The sequence below is a fragment of the Saccostrea cucullata genome, unplaced genomic scaffold (assembly GCF_032062105.1).
Source record: "Saccostrea cucullata isolate Sc308-1 unplaced genomic scaffold, CSIRO_AGI_Scuc_v1 ctg6636, whole genome shotgun sequence".
NCBI classification, from domain to species: Eukaryota; Metazoa; Mollusca; class Bivalvia; order Ostreida; family Ostreidae; genus Saccostrea; species Saccostrea cuccullata.
The window spans coordinates 11,463-30,000 of record NW_026928556.1 but is presented as its reverse complement, the minus strand read 5'-3'; the positions used below and the strand labels follow the sequence as shown (position 1 = coordinate 30,000).

At 33.3% G+C, this 18,538-nt stretch overlaps 1 protein-coding gene and 1 long non-coding RNA gene across 2 annotated transcripts in view; both read right to left on the bottom strand.

Moving 5' to 3' along the window:
• Nucleotides 1-1,249, bottom strand: part of LOC134277946 (uncharacterized) — a 2,394-nt gene extending 1,145 nt beyond the window's left edge. The window contains exons 1-2 of the long non-coding RNA XR_009994354.1: nucleotides 1,027-1,249; nucleotides 749-805 (exon numbers count right to left, since the gene is read on the bottom strand). This is a non-coding gene — a long non-coding RNA (uncharacterized LOC134277946). The remainder of the gene's footprint in view (nucleotides 1-748; nucleotides 806-1,026) is intronic.
• A 1,279-nt stretch (nucleotides 1,250-2,528) lies between these two features.
• On the bottom strand, nucleotides 2,529-17,463 carry LOC134277945 (uncharacterized). The gene is made up of 8 exons (XM_062760253.1): nucleotides 17,113-17,463; nucleotides 7,823-7,930; nucleotides 7,586-7,613; nucleotides 7,389-7,445; nucleotides 7,017-7,144; nucleotides 6,851-6,904; nucleotides 5,163-5,618; nucleotides 2,529-4,807 (listed from the first exon to the last, which is right to left on the bottom strand). Exons 1-8 carry the CDS (start codon nucleotides 17,348-17,350, stop codon nucleotides 3,651-3,653), a joined length of 2,226 nt encoding a protein of 741 aa, XP_062616237.1. The 5' UTR covers nucleotides 17,351-17,463; the 3' UTR covers nucleotides 2,529-3,650.
• Between the last annotated feature and the right edge of the window lie 1,075 nt (nucleotides 17,464-18,538).

The following is an 18,538-nucleotide window of genomic DNA, read 5'->3' as shown; positions in this document are numbered from 1 at the left end:
TGCATTTTTAAAAATCTTTTTCTTTACAACATTTATCTTTACAACTATAGAAAACCATTCTTTCAAAAGACATAATGATTGGGTATGAATTTAAAGTAATAATAGTTTTTGAAAAAACCTATGACATCCTAGGAGGATGGAATTACCTTAACATTTAATTCATATGAAATATGGTCTCCCCACCCCACCCCGCCCCACCCCCTCAAATTGCGATCTGTATATAATTAAAAGAAGCTGAAGATAGAATGGCTGAAATCACTTAAACCCAAATTTAAAACAGTTTAGTCGGATTCACATGACTTGATAGACAAATGAAATTTACTGTCCCTGCAGTAAAAAATATGCTTGCTTTAGCTTCAAAATTTCTTTCGCATGTCTTGTCGCTCGTGCTCCCTTTTACTGTGAATAGTTAATAGCTCACTAGGTATTTTTTGGAACAAAATTTATTTTCAATCTGCCTAATTCTGGGTTTTTATTTCAAATACCGGAGTAATAATAAGTATGTCGATACCCAGTGTTACTTCAAGAACATTTAAAACTATTATACATATGATACATGTACTTAAGTGAGACAGGCACTTAATTATATAATATAATAATTAAAATATTATTTTTAGTCTATAGTATAATAATTTCAGCAATTTTGCACTTATGCTTCTGGACTTAAAAAATATTAATCCGTATAAAAAAAAAATACCCAATAGACTAATTATCATGTTAATCTTTCGTATAAAAGATAAATTCCTACCTTCCTCATGTCCCGATAATGTAGCGGATGTACTGTCCATAGTTGGCAATGGGGAACCTAAGCCAAGAAAATGTAATAACAAAAGTTTAACACATAAAAGGGGTTGCAAATGCAATGAATTCCTCCCAGCACTTGTTCTTTAAGTTTTGATAAACTACTCTTAATAAAATCAAAACATGCAAAATATGAAGGTATTTTAAAAATAACGTTAACATTGAATTTTTAATTTTAAAAAAATTGCCTTCAATGGTGATGGACAATCTTAAGTTTTTACTTACATTCGTTTGATATTAAGATGCACGCAAAAACTAAAACTCCAAAGATAACCTTCATTTTTGTCATCTTGGGGAAACTAAAGGACAAACGAGTAAATTTAAGGGATTGGTAAATTTTCTGTATTTACTTTTGTCACAAAGCGGGCTTGGTTATATCTGGATGTGTCAGAGAGGGTGAACAGTGAAGAAATTACAACTCCTTTGTTTACAAAATATCCGGTTAAACATTTTTCTTATCTTTACTCAGACGAATTTATGGCAGCATCAAACGTCAGAAAGATTCATGGATGTTCTCGAGAAAAAAAAACCCTGATAAACCTCATTGAAGATATTGACCGCACCAGATTTAAGTATTCGCGTAAAATGATACACACTACTGAAATAATGTACATATCATATGTACATTAATGTGTGCTTGTCTTTAGTTTACGTTCTTAATGAATACAAATCTGACTTCTCTCTTATTCGGTCTAATTCATTGACATCCCTGTAATCCCATATCGTCCAGAAAACAAGTCAAATGACGAAAAATAGTTTATTATTATAGCCACACAGCATGCAAGTCAAGTTTACAAGATATTTTACTGTTTATGGATTTACTTCTCCGCATAACGCATCCATCTAAATAGTAAATGAATTTTTAAAGCAGTTACATAAAATCACGTTTTCAATAGGATCAGTACTAAAGTATATTTTATCACTAAAAGTTTCATGAAATTTAATTCGAAGTTGTGCAGTTTTCAGTGTAATTGAAGATTTTACAAGTCCTTACATCCAAGGATACTTTGTGGCTAGTTTGGTTGATACTGGACCAATGTTTCTGGAGAAGATGGGACAAATTTTTATCAGAAATGGCTAAGTTGAGCCACCGGTTAAAGTGAAATTAGCTGCAGATCTGTAGCTCTCTGATAAAATAATTGACAGACCGGAGAGCTACAGTGCCACTTATTGAAAAAAAAACCTGTATATTTATTGCGCACAAAAAAGTGCGCTGTTTATCGATTTATTTCTCCATATTTTTAAAACTATAATCTCAAAATATTACTAACCGTGCATTCCTAACATAATTATTCACTGTTTCCACAACAAAACGTACCTTATATTGTAGTTTATAGCCCTCCTGGCCCTTAAACCGAGATCATCGAAAATTTCGTCTGTTTATATTTCCATTTTGGTTTGTAAAATAATTCGGCCCAACGCGCTTCGTGTAGATGTCAACTACGAAAGAAATTGATAGAAGAGTACGGAATTTTTTGAAATCTAATTTTTTTGCAATTTAGGTCAGAATTCGGAAGAATTATTCTATAAACAAGCGCAACTTTTTGTGCGCAGTAAATATACATTTTTTTTTTCAATGGGTGGCACTGTAGCTCTCCGGTCTGTCAAATTATTTTTTCGGAGAGCTACAGATATGCGGCTAAAGTGAAATATAAAAAATGCAGTTTTTTAATTAAGTGAAACACAATCGTTCAACAAAACTTAAAATCTTTATTGTTTACTTTTGTTGAAGTCCAAGTAAAACGCAAAGGGAATATGAGAAGCGAGATAACACCAAAAAATCACTTGTTTTAATTTGCTATGTCTTAGTCTATATTTTTCATGTAGAAAAATATTTAGATGTCAGTATGAGAAGCGATATTATAATAAACACAGTCTATTGATCGTTGGGTTAATTTGCAATTTCTAGGTCTATATTTTTTTCCATAGAGAACGAACATAAATGTTGTGTTTTACCGGGAACTCGAGCTACAGCTATAAAACTTTGGATTTAAAATATACTTAATTTCAATCTGGAATTTTGGTCTGTTTAAATATTTAGCCTATACAGATAAAATTACAATGTTCATTTTTGAAGAGCTCTTACACATCAGAGTAATTTTTATAATGACGATTCTCACATTAATTAACACAAATAAATAATCCTACATAGAAAGACACGTTTGTCGGATTTTAATTACACTGTAAAATCCCTTGTTTTACACAAAGATTTACAATTTTTTTTAGAAATAAAACTGATAATCAAAACGCGAAGACCAAAAATGCTCCAAATTAAGTATCTTAATATACTCTACTTGTTTGCCAAGTTATATTAAAATCAGAGCAAAACTGTAGGAGAATTGGTGTTTTGAAAGTATTTCAAAGACATATCTATTTCTAGTTATCATGGCAACACCGATCATTGAAATCATTAGTGGCTCTCCACTGGCAATTGGCGTCTCCATTTGAGTGAAAATTCTCGAGAGGGACGATAAACAACATACAATCAATAAATTAATTTCAAACGGAGAAATACTGCGAGAAAAACATTTTTCAAATTCAGATATTTTTGCAATGAAGAATATGGAGATAAGGAACAGTATACAAAATCAAAGTCCACAAAACAATACAAAATAGGAGCAGGGCAAACATGGACATCAAAAACATCAGATTTGGATCAGGTACCATGGAGGACATTTTCAACTTTAATCCTGATTTTCTGAATAAGGGAATCGGGTGCTTTACGTCTTGTATTTATGAATGTTTTAGACAAAGTCACCAGTTGCCAAATACATGTATTAAACCGCAGACTTCAATGATGATTCCACCATTGTTTCTTCATCCATAGAATAAACTTCATGCTTGTGGTTTCAACTTGGGATAAATCGTAGTAAAGGGTGATCTTCATAATCGATTTTAGATTCCAAAATTTTCTTTCTGAGTATTGAAGCCACTGAATTAGATGCACGTAATTCTTCTGATAAACGCACAGCAAAGCTGTGTTGTAGGAATTCTTCTCTCATAGCTGGTCTTGTAAGTTCTAGCGCCATTTTGATATCACATGCTGCAAAGACTGACCATGGACCTTTGGAGATCTCAAAGAATACATGGAATAAAGCAATGCCAATCAGTTCGTGCTTCAACTCTACTGTGTACTCATCTTCGAGTGTAAATGGAGTTAGTTCTTTCAGATAACTGTCAATAGTATTTTTGTCAAGATAAGCTCTAATTGCACCAGCCACCGAGTCATCAATGTCTTTGTTTTTGTTATAAACCATTACACACATGATGAACACGAGCGAGAAAAAAGCATCCGAATCCCTATAAAACAACTTTTTAAAGTGATCAATTAGTTGTTCTAATGGTTGATTGCAAATTGCTTTGCGTTCCATCTCACTTGGTAGTGTTGTAATCATTAACGTCTGAAAAGGTTTTCCAATAGAATCGGAACTATATTCAAGAATATCCAGCACGTCCTTGTATGTCGTACGTTTTTGGTTACGATGACTCCTCTCTTGCTGTAATTGATAGATGTGAAGTATTTCCGATTTTGAAAGATTGTCTAATTCTATAATCCTACTTTTATCTTGGAAGGCACTGCCACACCCGATGCTTTTAATTTCATCCAGAACATGAACATGGATACCAAGAAGTATTTTAAGTTTATTTTTATCTTGATTTAACAATGTACGAATAACATATTCAAAATCTCTGAATACTTGTTTGGAAAACACCTGGCATCCGAAAGTTCCGAATAAATTATCGCAAAATAGAACTGTTTTCCTTGCTGTAAGCACAGCATCAACACGTGATTTTTCTACAAAATTGAAATTGTCACAACATTCAATCTGCCATCCTTCTTTTCTGTACTTTTTAGATACATATTCCAAAGCGGTTGTCTTTCCACACCCAATAGATCCTACACAGATTGCGATTCCTTTTGTTTCGAGATGTTTTAAAATCTCTACAATAGTTTTGGTTACGACAGTACCGTCATCTTCTACGCAATCGGGTTTGATTTTAACATCTGAAATAAATATGAAATTGCCTTGAATAGATCCTGCTTAAGATATATCTTTCAAAATGATTAAAAAGAAATATTGGAACTGAAAACGTTGAGAAAATAACGGCTTTTCAAAAATATCTTAGTCTACTCTAATGGAAATTAAGTTTATCTAGCAATTTTTTTATACTACGAACCGTGTATCACATATGAATTACATGTTAACAAAAATGGTAATGTTTTTTTTTAACTATATAAAGTCGTTCAATTTTTAATTGAAATGCATTCAATGAAATCTTATAGTTCAACTCCTAAAAGTACGTTTCTGCACTGATGAAATAAGAGGTCAAACAGTGTCAGAGAAAATTTAGATACTTACAATTGATTTTTTGCTCACGGCTAAAATCAAGGTCCATTTCAAATTCAATTTCCTCGTATTGCGAAAGCAATCTTTCTTTCAGCATTTTCATCTCCTTTGGATAGCACCTTTTGGTATCCACGTATTCATTAATAAAGCTTCTAATTCTTTCAATATCAGCTCCTAGAGACTCATCATCGTCATCTGGCTTGTAGTCCCAGCCACGACCAGGAGTCGGAATGTCGCAAAAATTCGTCAGCACCATATAAATTATATTCAGACTAGACTTTGAAAGCTCACTTAAAGTTGATTTCATCAATTTATTTACCGTGTTTTCTTCAAAGTTTTGTTTTATGGACTCAGAATGAAGTAGCAGTTTATTTCTGAGGCTTGTTTCATCGCATAAAGCGACAAGACGACATCGTAGATAGTTCGCCAATGAAGTCATACATTTAAGTGCCTCTGCTGGGTCTTTATCTACAAACACAGACAAGGCAAGACATGAAATGGCATTAAATGAAGACAACAATACTGAAATAGAAAGAACTATGCCCAAAATTAAAAAAAAGCATGTTACTTCAAGGGTCAGGTCAAAGACAATATAAAGATGACTCGTGCATTTGTTTTTTATACAAATATTCTGATCACAAGCACTTATTCCAATTAATAAGTACATGTATATACGACATTTCCTACTATTTTTATCACAATGGTCCTATCTCAATTTCGAACACCACACTTCAAGCCAATATTTTGTCAATGAATTTAAGTAATCAGTTTCTAGCTACATGTATATAGTTTGATGGGATTGCAAATGTCATCAACGAGAGTTGGAAATGTGGGATAATTTGCATAATCAACAATTATAGTTTGAAACGTTTAATATATTGTATAACGGGCGAATTATACCACTTTTCAAATAATTGATGTTCCTGGCATACACAACAAACTAGACAGTAATTCTTTATATTTCCTTTTCATTGTGAAATAAATTTATAAATTCAGATTGAAAGAAATGTCTCGAACGTCAATTTCAATAATTATTGGTCACTGACGTCAGACTCAAGACAAGACGAGCGAGATTTACATGCATATTAGACCTCCCCAGCTCTTGAACTTTGTCTTGGCTCAGCGAAATTAAAATTCCAGTAGAATTATCAATAAATATTTCCATTTCTAATATTTTTCTCTGTGATAACTCTGACGCTAAGGAGGCCAAATATGCATGTCAATCTCTTGCGACTGCCTTTGTGTTTGACGTAAGTAAACGAGGACTATTAAAATTGGCATGGGAGTCCTCGTGTAATTTAAATCTATATCTACGTTTTTAAAATATATAACTACAATTTTATTTTACAATGAAATGGAAATATAAGAAATGACTGTCTAGTTCGCAAAGTATGCCAGGGACATCATCGATAGTGGGAAACATGGCATAATTTATGCAAAACGGGCTTCCCACTATCGTTGATGCCCTGGCATACTATACTATCTAGACAGTGATTCCTTAAATCAACTCAACTAACTTTCAAAGAGTAATCACAAAGGGAACAAATAAAAATGGAAATAATATTCATTAATCTGCTTTAACATGATATAGTTCGCTTCTAAATACATAATAATGAAAAAGTAGTGATAATATCAAGGGTACATTCAGGTTTTCTCACAAGTGGAAATTTCAGGCGAAGTATAAAATGAGAAATATCTACCTGCATCTTTTTTCGGATCCAGGAATGATAGTTTTTCAGAGGACTTTGAATGTTCTATACAGTACAAAAATATATAATGTATAATTGATGTAAAACGTGCCTATTAGAAAAGTGAGCAACATCTAGTTTGAAATAATTGATTTTCAAATTGATAACATTAGCATACCTGTCTTTCTTCTCTTCTTTTGAACCCAGAATAAAATGAGAATTAAAAGTATTAACACATATACAAGTAATGTCACAATAACAACTGTGACTGCATTCTGTTCGTTGGATGTAGAATCATCTATAGTACTACAAAAAATAAAGACATTTTGTCATTGTCTTAGAAAAAACAATCAAGCATTTTTAAAACAAATCCATTTATAAAACTCTTTTCATGATTGAAACTGGTATTATAATTCTTTATTGAAAATTTAAAATTTATAAATGATCAATATATTTTAATTGAATTATTATTTTTACAACTTAAACATACACTTTAGGGGGGGAATAATGTTAAAGATAAATAGATGTATTTTATTGAAAAAAAACTTACCTGTTTCTATTTGCATGCAAAGTGCTTAATGCCTTATAAGGAGTCGTCGATTGAACCCTAAAAAGTAAATTTACATATAAGTTGTATCGAGGCAGTAATCTAGAAAATGTCTTTCTTTCAACCATTAACAAAATATTTTTTATAATATATTACGGTATGGTTGCGCCTTATAATTTGTCAGGTAGTTAATATATTACCTGTAAAAGTTTCCGAAGCATGCCTGATCTGTAAAAAAAATAATTACTCGTTAAATACACTGTAAAGGCAAGACTTGGTCTTACTGTATACATCGGAAAGGTCAATTAGTTAAAGATTCCTTAGCCACAGTTAATTGTCACACGATCAATGTTATGATATTTGGCACACAGAAAACATAACTCCAGATTATTTTTTTCAAAAAAGACAATACACTTAAACATACCGTATATACTTACATTTATAAATGTCTGATGCTCTGTATGCTGTTGTTGGGCAGCCGGGAGACGCATAGCATGAGATGAAGTTTAAATTATATGTATCAGCATCTAACACCGCACATTTACCTATAAAACCGAGATATTAAAGTTTTTACCCAACATTCTTAATGAATTAATTCAGTTTACCATCGGATGTAAATCCAACAGAAATGTTTTGTTCCCTCTCTTTTGCCCAACCAAGTCTGAAAAATTACCTCTATAAAAATAAAGCACACATATGTAATTTCGCCATACTTAAGAATAAGAGTTTTACAGATTCTTCCTATGTACAGTGTATTTCCATGTAAAGATTTGATGGCCAATCATGGCCCCACCTTACACCCAGGGGTCATGATATGAACAAACTTGAATTAACTCTAACTGAGGATGGTACCATATAAATATCACCATTCATATAGCTTTGCTGATCTTCAGAAAAAAGATTTATTAAAGATTTTTCCTAAATATTCCTATGTAAAACTTTTGATCAGAAGATTTGAATAAACTTGAAACTACACTACCTAAGGATGCTTCCACATGAGTTTCATTTTTCCTGGTCCAATAGTTCCGGAAAAGAAGAATGTTAAAAGACTTTTCCTGTATATTCCTATGTAAAACTGTGATCAGCTAGTGTGGCCCCGCCCTACCCCCGGGGGTAATGATTCGAACAAATTTAAATCTACACTACCTGAGAATGCTTCCACATGGGTGTCATATTTCCTGGCCCAATTGTTCTGAAGAAGAAGATTTTTAAAAGATGCAATTAATTTTTCATTAATCCATAATTATCTCCCCTTGGATGGGGGCTTGGCCCTTCATAACTTTTGAACGGTAAGGGCTGCATATAGGGCTTTCGTACTTCACATATCTTTCATTGGATACCAAGAACTTTAACCCTTTGACCTGGGAGTTTATCAAAAACTTTGATCTTGCATGGTCACAACTTTTGTACGGTAGATACTAGGTCTTTCACATTTCACATATGTATTCTTTATGGCAAGGCCTTTTATTGGATACCAACAACTTCGACCTTGAAGATTTCCGTACTTATGAAAAAACTAACCAGTTAACCATAACTTTTGAACGATAAAAGGCTAGGGCTTTTGTACTTCACATATGTAATCGTTGTGAGAAGAACTTTCATTGGATACCAAGAACTTTGACCCTTTGACCTTGGAGATTGACCTACTTTTTAAAGACTTTGACCTTGGTCACAACTTTTGAACGGTAGATAGTACTCATGAAAAAACTTTAACATTAACCATATCTTTTGAATGGTAAAAAGTGGGACTTTCATATTACACATATGTATACGTGTTCTTTGTGGCAAGGCCTTTTGTTGGATACAAACAACTTTGACCTTGACCTTTGAGATTTCCGTACTTATGAAAAACCTTTAACCTTGGCCATAACTTTTGAACGGTAAGGGCTAGGGCTTTCGTTCTTCACACATATAATCCCTGGGATGTAATCCTTGTGAGAAGACCTCTCACTGAATACCAAGAACTTTGACCCTTTTGACCTTTACCTTGGAGTTTGACCTACTTTTCAAAACATTTGACCTAAGTCACAACTTTTGAACGGTAGATACTAGGACTTTCATATTTCACATATGTATTTTTGTGCAAAGACCTTTGATTGGATACTTACAACTTTGACCTCTTGACCTTGGAGATTTCCCTACTTATGAAAAAACTATAACCTTGACCATAATTTTTCAATGGTAAGGGCTATGGCTTTTATACTTCACATATATAATCCCTGGGAGAAGACCTTTTATTGGATACCTAGAAATTTGACCCTTTGACCTTGGAGATTGACCTACTTTTCATTTACCTTGTCCATAACTATTGAACGGTTAGGGTTAAGGTTTTCATCCTTCACATATGTATTACTCGTAACCTTTCTTAAGAAATCAACAACTCAGGTTCTTTCACCTTGGAGTTTGACCTACCTTTCAAAAAATTATCCTTGACCATAACTTTTGAACAAGTGGTGCTATGGATTTTGTATTTCACAATCGTATTTCTTGTCTGAAAACCTTACTTTGGGTAATAATATTTTCAATTGCTTTGCATTTAACACAAGAGGCCCATGGGCCACATCGCTCACCTGAGCACTGTGGCTAGGAAAAAGCAGAATTGGTTTATACTCGAAAAGCTTAAATCCAAAAGTAGTCCCATGACCAATCATGGCTTTGCTATTCTTGAGAAGAATATTTTTAAAGAATTTTCCTATATATTTCTATGTAAATCTTTGGTCGGCCATATTGACCCTGCCCTACCCCTGGGGGTCATGATTTGAACAAACTTGAATCTAGACTACCTGAGGATACTTCCATATAAATATGATCAATTATGGCTTTGCTATTCTTGAGAAGAAGATTTTTAAAGAAATTTCCTATATATTTCTATGTAAAACTTTGGTCGGCCATTTTGGCCCCGCCTTACCCCTGGGGGTCATGATTTGAACAAACTTGAATCTACACTACCTGAGGATGCTTCCATATAAATATGATCAATTATGGCTTTGCTATTCTTGAGAAGAAGATTTTTAAAGAAATTTCCTGTACATTTCTATGTAAAACTTTGGTCGGCCATTTTGGCCCCGCCCTACCCCTAGGGGTCATGATTTGAACAAACTTGAATCTACACTACCTGAGGATGCTTCCATGTAAATATGATCAATTATGGCTTTGTTGTTCTTGAGGAGAAGGTTTTTAAAGAAATTTCCTATATATTTCTATGTAAAACTTTGGTCGGCCATTTTGGCCCTGCCCTACCCCTGGGGGTCATGATTTGAACAAACTTGAATCTACACTACCTGAGGATGCTTCCATATAAATATGATCAATTATGGCTTTGTTGTTCTTGAGGAGAAGATTTTTAAAGAAATTTCCTATATATTTCTATGTAAAACTTTGGTCGGCCATTTTGGCCCCGCCCTACCCCTGGGGGTCATGATTTGAACAAATTTGAATCTACACTACCTGAGGATGTTTCCCCATAAGTTTCATCTTTCCTGGCCCAGTGGTTCTTGAGAAGAAGATTTTTAAAACATGCTACCATATTTTCATTAATTCCCAATTATCTCCCCTTGAATGAGGGCGTGGCCCTTCATTTGAACAAACGTGAATCTCCTTCACCCAAGGATACTTTGTGGCAAGTTTGGTTGAAATTGGCCCAGTGGTTCTTGAGAAGTCGAACATGTGAAAAGTTTACAGACAGACGGACAGACAGACAGACGGACGCCGGACAAAATGTGATCAGAAAAGCTCACTTGAGCCTTCGGCTCAGGTGAGCTAAAAAGTTAAATCTTCGTTATGTTGCCATCCGGGGTCATCAGTGTTTCACGAACACATCTTGCTCCTTATATTGAGAAGAGATAGGGCTTTCATATTTGACATGTGCATTACCTGTGACAAGATATTTCCGAGCATGATATGATTTCTTACCCCTTGACCTTTACCTTCAACGATTGACCTTATTTTTAAAAAAAATCAATTTCAGTGATAATTTCTAAATAAATGATATATGATAGGGTGTTCATATTAGACACAATATGTCATAAAAAATGACATCTCACCCACAAAGACAAAAGCAGGGGACCACAATTCTTTGAATTAGCTTGTTCCTCATTTGGTTGGTCTTTGTATTTTGTCAAAATTTACCCGTATGTAAAAGAGTAAAAATGCTTCCAACTGCGCTAAAATTAACCCGTATAAAGTAGACCCTCTAGATCTGTTCCGTCAAACTTTTTTGTCCCCCGCTTTCGCAAAAGCGAGGGGACATTACCGGTAAATCTCATTCGTCTGTCCGTCCGTCACAAAAACTTTAACCTTGCCCATAATTTTTGATTTAGTGGATCTATGACTTTCACATTTCACATGTGTATTTCTTGTGACAAGACCTTTCCTTGGGTGCCATCAAATTTGATTTTGACCTTGGAGTTTGACCCACTTTTACTTAATATTTTAAACTTTTACTTTGGCCATAACTTTTGAACGGTAGATACTAGGACATTCATAATTCCTATATGTATTTTTTGTGGCAAGAGCTTGCATAGGATACCGACAACTTTGACATTTTAACCTTGACCTAGGAGATTCCCGTACTTATGAAAATACTTTTACCTTGGCCATAACTTTCGAAGGGTTAGAGCTAGGACTTTGATACTTTATATATATAATTCTTATGACAGGACCTTTTATTGATATCAAGAATCGAACTTTGCCCCTCTGACCTTGAACATGGAGTTTGACCTACTTTTTCAAATATTTAACCTTCGCCATAACTTTTGAACGGTAAGGGCTAGGGCTTTCATACTTCACATCTGTAATACTTGTGACAAGACCTTTATCAAGAAACCAACAACTTTGACTTTGGAGTTTGACCTACCTTTCAAAAACTTATTGGCTATAATTTTTGAACAGGTGGTGATAGGGCTTTCATATTTCACAATCGAATTTCTTGTGAGAAGACCCTATTTGGGTACCAGTATATTTACGAGAATTGATCCAAAAGTTCGTGGAATTTCTAAAATTTTATCGTGAATTAATGAAAGCAAACAATAGGCATATTCATAATATAGAGTCATAATGCAACAATATTGGAAAATTTCACTACTTTCCAATTACCGATAAGCTCAAATGAGCTTTCTGAAAATGGATAGTTGTAAAACCCGGGGGAAACTTCGACGTAACGTCAAGTTATATATGTCACGTCACGTTACAGAAGCATATCGCCCTAACGTCCAATTCAAAATCGTAATTCTATAAAATGCTGCCCTTTTCTCTCTTTTTTTTCCTCAAGAAAAGCCTAGGTACACTGTATCCTCTCGCATTAACTTATCTTCATTTTTCACTCATATTTCAAAATACTCCCCATCTTTCCATGAGATGTTAAAAAATTTCGGTAACAATGTCAAGAACGGTACGTCAGCTGACAACGTCCATTAACGCTTTTAATTTGTCTACTGGGACAAACACTTAAAACGGAGCCTCCAAAAGGCAGCTACACCCTTAATTAACGTCCATGAAAGTTCTATTTTTCTTAAATTTTCTTATGCCACTGGAAAACCAGTAACTAAATGCATTTTCCCCAAGCCTATGTCAATGATATACGAGTTTTAGTCGGAGTGATCCCGGGATCTTTACAAAACTTATGACTTAACCGAAATTTGATGTTGTCTTACAACTTAAAGATGATCAATATATCATTAACTAATACACTAAATATCCAGTAAAATCAGTAAAACTCTCACACTTAGATTTATAAAAGATCAAGCAATCGTAATTATGACATAATTTTTGTTTTAAATACCACATATGGCGGTTCAATTCTCATTTCACGTATTAAGATTTAAAATGATAATAAACGCGTAAATGTCTCCCCCGCATTTCCAAACAACCGTTTCTATGGCAACTGCCACAGCGTTACTGTCATAAATATTTAAAATGTTTTTAAATTCAAAATATTCAATAAGTGTCTATATTCTAATTTTTAATTTTCAACCAATTCCACTTAAAAATCAATAAAATGTGAAGAAATTCCACGAACTTTTGGATCAACCCTCGTAATTTGCATTTAAGAAAAATTTAATCTTCCCTATGCTGCCATACCGTGTCATCAGTGTTTCACCAACACATCTCGCTCCTTTTAACTTTTCATTGAGAAGAGATAGGGATTTCATATTTTAAACATGCATTACCTGTGACAAGACATTTCCGAGCATGATATGATTTCTGAATCCTAGACCTTGACCTTTCACGATTGAATGCATTTTTAAAAATTCAACTTCGGTGATTATTTCTAAATGAAATATGATAGGGCTTTCATATTTGACTTAATATATCATTAAAAATGACATCTCACCCACAAAGACATCGAAAGCGGGGGACCACATTTCTTTGAATTTAGCTGTTATAGTTCTTAAACGAAGTTCCTCAACAATGCAATACTCCTCTACTGTAAACGATACGAACTATAACAACCATTTTTTAGGGATGTGCGATTTTATCGGTATACCGGTAAATCGCGATTTTTTGTTGCGCGATACGTATCGTGATACGGAGACCTAATTATCGGTATTAAGTTACATATTATAAAGTCCAGAAATTATTCATTTATTTGTTCAATCTTTCAAATTACAATTATAGAAAGTCTAAAAAATGTTGTAAAAGGTGAAAAGAACAGCATCTTACCATCAAAACATGATTACTTCTATGAACATAAAAAAATTCAAAAAAGTGAAATTATGTTTTTCTAGCATATTTTAAAGAAAAATAATGAAACTTCATTAAAAATCATTGTAAAAATTGGTTGTAAAAATATCATGATATTATCGTGATATTTAGAGAAAAAATCGTGATATATCGCGATACGAAATTTTTGACGATACCCATCCCTACCATTTTTCCTTCACCCTTGTTTGAATTTTTTTTCAGATTCATTGTAAATCTACAGCTGGTATTATAATCCATTCTTGAAAGGAGAAAAGCTTAGGGAAATCATCCTTTGATTTGAACATAGCCTCCTAGTGTCTGTAATAAATATAATTTAGAGATTTTCTTAAGCAATAAAAATATTGTTTAAAAAATAATTAAATAAAAATAAAAGTAATGGACATTGCGATTACACGCTTAGTGTAAAGCTCTGAACAGAAACCGAACTAGTAGGTGTTTCAAAACGAGAACCCCACAATGGAATTATGAATTCCTTGTTGTTCTAGATCATATAGATCAATTAAAAGAATTTTTCCGGGAGGGGTCAAAAATTTAATTGGAAATTTGATATTCATACAATCCATGCGTGGATCTAGAGGGAGTCGGGGGGGGGGGGTGTCTGCGCACAGATTGTGCAGAATTATTTTTTTTTTACTTAACCAAATAAAAATTCCCCTTTATTAGAATAGGCGTAGCTCTCTTCGAAAGCACGGATCTATGTGATATTGGTATGAAAAGTCACTGGCCGATATGAAGTAAAAAAGAAAAGCCGACGACTAACCCCACCCCCTCCACACACACTCACCCTAACACATACGATTTAGTTTTTTCTTTCCGAAATGAGTTTAATTTTTTTATTTTATTTATTCCTTTATCCGTTTAATTTTATTTTTGCTTGTCAAGAAATTACTGGTTGGAATTTTTTTTTTACGAGATGGTGTTATGTGATGGCGTGTGTTGAATTCTAACCTTCTCGCTGTTTCTTTACACTTGCCATTGTTATTGTTTTCTAATGTAATGTTTATCATAGGAATTTTTTTTACCTATAAATTCCCAAAATAAAATAATTTCGCTTACATTTTTTCACGGCAATTTGGGTAATTATATTATACCAAACCAATAACTGATGTATTTTAGTTTCAAAAATAAAACGAGTTATAGATTAATTGGTAATACAACTGTAATGACATATGATGTATACTATGAATGACAGTCACACGGATTAAATGTTTTGACATGTATGTATCTTAAATCTGCAGATTAAGCTAAAACTTTTTTTTAAAAAAGTTTTTAACATCCCTTAAAATAAAGATATAGTTAAACCAATAGAGATTTTTTTTTCATATTCCGATATTCTGTTGCTTTGAAAATTCGATTTTTCATTGAAATTTCATTTTTTTATCCAAAAAGTCGATTAAATATAAGATCTCTCTCTCTCTCTCTCATCAAATAACTACATGAATGTAAGAATGATCTATCATTTGTTTAAAACAATTTTATTTCCAAACGTAGTTTTTGCTTTTTAATATTAATTGAAAGAAACAACAACAAAAGTAAGGTTGAACAACATTTTTCAACTTTTCTCATCTAATTTATGAGCATCGTTATTGAAAAAAATAATTAAAATCAAATTCAAATTAATTCATGTCAAAATAAGTAGATAGGCATGAATGTAACATATTTTGTAAATTGAAAGTTTGATTCAATTTTGCATCTATTTCTGTTCTATATTGTTTTAAAATATGTAGTTTCCGTAGTGTTAAACACTTTTTTTAAAAATACATGGTAAAACGTTTGAACTGCTAATAAATAACATGTTTGAAAAAATATTTTTTTATACTACGGGAGCAAATTTCAATGAAGATTGTGAGTTGAAAACTAAAAAAATTAAATTCAAATGAATGACCCTCGCTGGTACCCCTTTAGTATTTCGATCGATTGTCAGAGTTACCGCTCCTGTTTTTATTTACAAAATTTCGCCTCTGTAATTCCATTATTTTGCAAGATTTGGGAAACTTATAAGGATACTTTTCGTTTCTGTAGGAGGAAAAGTTTAGGTTTCAAATTCTTTTAGCATTAAAGTATTTTACAACAAAAATATGGGAAAACATGCACCGATGATTCAATGTTTACATGATTGATGTAAATACTGAGAATGCTGGGGCGGATCTCATATACGGAAACGATTTCCTTTCCAATATTTTGATAAAATACCCGTGCCTTACACATTACTTCATTTTTTTCTATACCAGTAAATCAAATATTTGCATTTTTTCACCCATATAAAATTATTTAGAAAATAGGAAATCAATAGATCAGAGACATTTATATACGTAGCGATATAGCAAGATCGATGTTTCGAAACGGGTCTCAAATTCTAAATAGGCCTTCATTTAAATTAATACCAATGGCCCGGACAAGAGTATGCAACATAAAAATTCAGAATTAAACATTAAAAAAAATAATTTTTTTTTATTATACATGTTATATACAATAGTCAAAAACCACAAAAAAGATAGACGTGTCAAAGCGTAAACACGTGTATTAAAAAAAAAAAAACTGCGACGACGCTCACCGTCTGCAACGTCATATCTTTATGACGTTATTTCTCTGTTCTAGAAAAATTGCCATAAGGACCTTTTGTCGTGGTGGCAATCATATACGTTTTACATAAAACGTGTTCTTTTTTCCATTGCTCTGATGAGTATCATACACCTTAAAATGAATGCATAATGTTTTGTGCAACATCTTCATAATTTAATCTTCATATTTACATCTTCATACTTTACTCTAGTGAAATAATTTAACACCCCCTCCCCCCAACGTAAACGTCTATATAACTTATCATTCTTATAGGTTCTATAGATATTGATGGCAAGGTTTTTGAAAAGCTGTTACTTGTATATTTTAAAGTTTAAAATATTTAATCTACTTTCGGTTTCGTTCTTAGTCTCGAGGCTTAATAAATTCTCATGAACCGTGGACATGCATAATATTACTTTTATTGAAATGCCTGCTAACCTCATGGGATAAATAACTTACATACCTGCAGTTGATAATCCTACAACAGTACATATTTCTCCAAAAATTCCGGGTTGTCCCTCAATGGCGGCACACATGAAATCTGGCGTCGCTTGAAATTGCCGACAGTTCTTCCTCTGCTCGCGATTTATCCATTGTTCGGAGCTTTCTGGACACGATTCGACTGTCTCAAATTGATTACTGGAACTTGAACAACACAATAATTGCGAAAAAAGAAGACACAGAAAACGGAAGACGTGCATGATTACTTGTCTTTTTAAAGGTTATTTATATTAAAATGAAGTCACATGCATACCTGGGTGCGTAAATTGTGTAAAATAATACTTAAATAAAGAACGATTACCTGAGTTACCTTTCTTCTGCCGTTCTTCAAAAGAATCTATAATAGTATTATTTTAAATTAAACGCTGAGTCGGTAGTATTTCAGCAAGTTTTCGTCGAAGCTTTTATTTTTTTCTTTTGTTTATATTTCTGTGAAAATGTTCACGTTACAAACGTGCCCCCTCCCTTTGCCTCACAAGACTTTACTTAAAACAAAACGCTATAATCACCTCAATACTGGGATCTTCCAAGTTTGACTAACAAGGGCATGGTGTTTATGACAAAAGATCTTATCAAAAAGTTTTTTTTTTATTCTGTATACACTAGTCCAAAATATTTGACGTTTTTCTCGCGATTTTGATATAATACGTTCTAGGAAAACGTCAGAACCGCCGCTACTACCAAAACTGGGAATTCGCCGCCAACTAACGAAAGCGGCTTTCTTGGGTTGATTTTCGATGGTTGCAAATAGAGCCCCGCTCTAACGCCAGAACCCCTGACCCCGGGGCATAAAATTCACAATTTTCGAAGAGGCAGCCTTATTCATATGTATTTGGTTAGTTTACTTAATGTCCAAGAGCAGAGAAAAAAAAATTTCAAAAAATTTCTGCATTTTCTCTATGTAATCAATAGAGCCCCGCCCTAGCACTTTTTGTCCCTCGCTTGAAAAGTGGGGGATATTAATTTGGGTATGTCCGTCATTCTGTCTGTCTGTAACGCTTTCGTTTCCACACGATATCTCGAGAACCCTTTGAGCTTTTGCAATGAAATTTGGCATAGCAACTCCCTATGGACTAAAGAAGAACCCTATTGAATTCGAGGTCAAAAGGTCAAAGTTCAAGGTCGTAAATTTATTCATTCTGTCTGTGTATAGCACTATCCCTTCTGAGCGATATTTCAAGAGGATTTTGAGCTTTTGCAATGTTATTTTATGCCAAAACTCCCTAGAACCTCTCTCACCCCTCTCAAAGTGTCCCGCCCCGATTGTTTTATTAGTATTTATTGTATTACATGTCGTTATTTTTAGCACAGGGGCATGAGGAGAGTTATAAAACAGGTTCTCGGCGGACTTTATATTCTTATTACATCTATTAGAACTGTTTAATAAA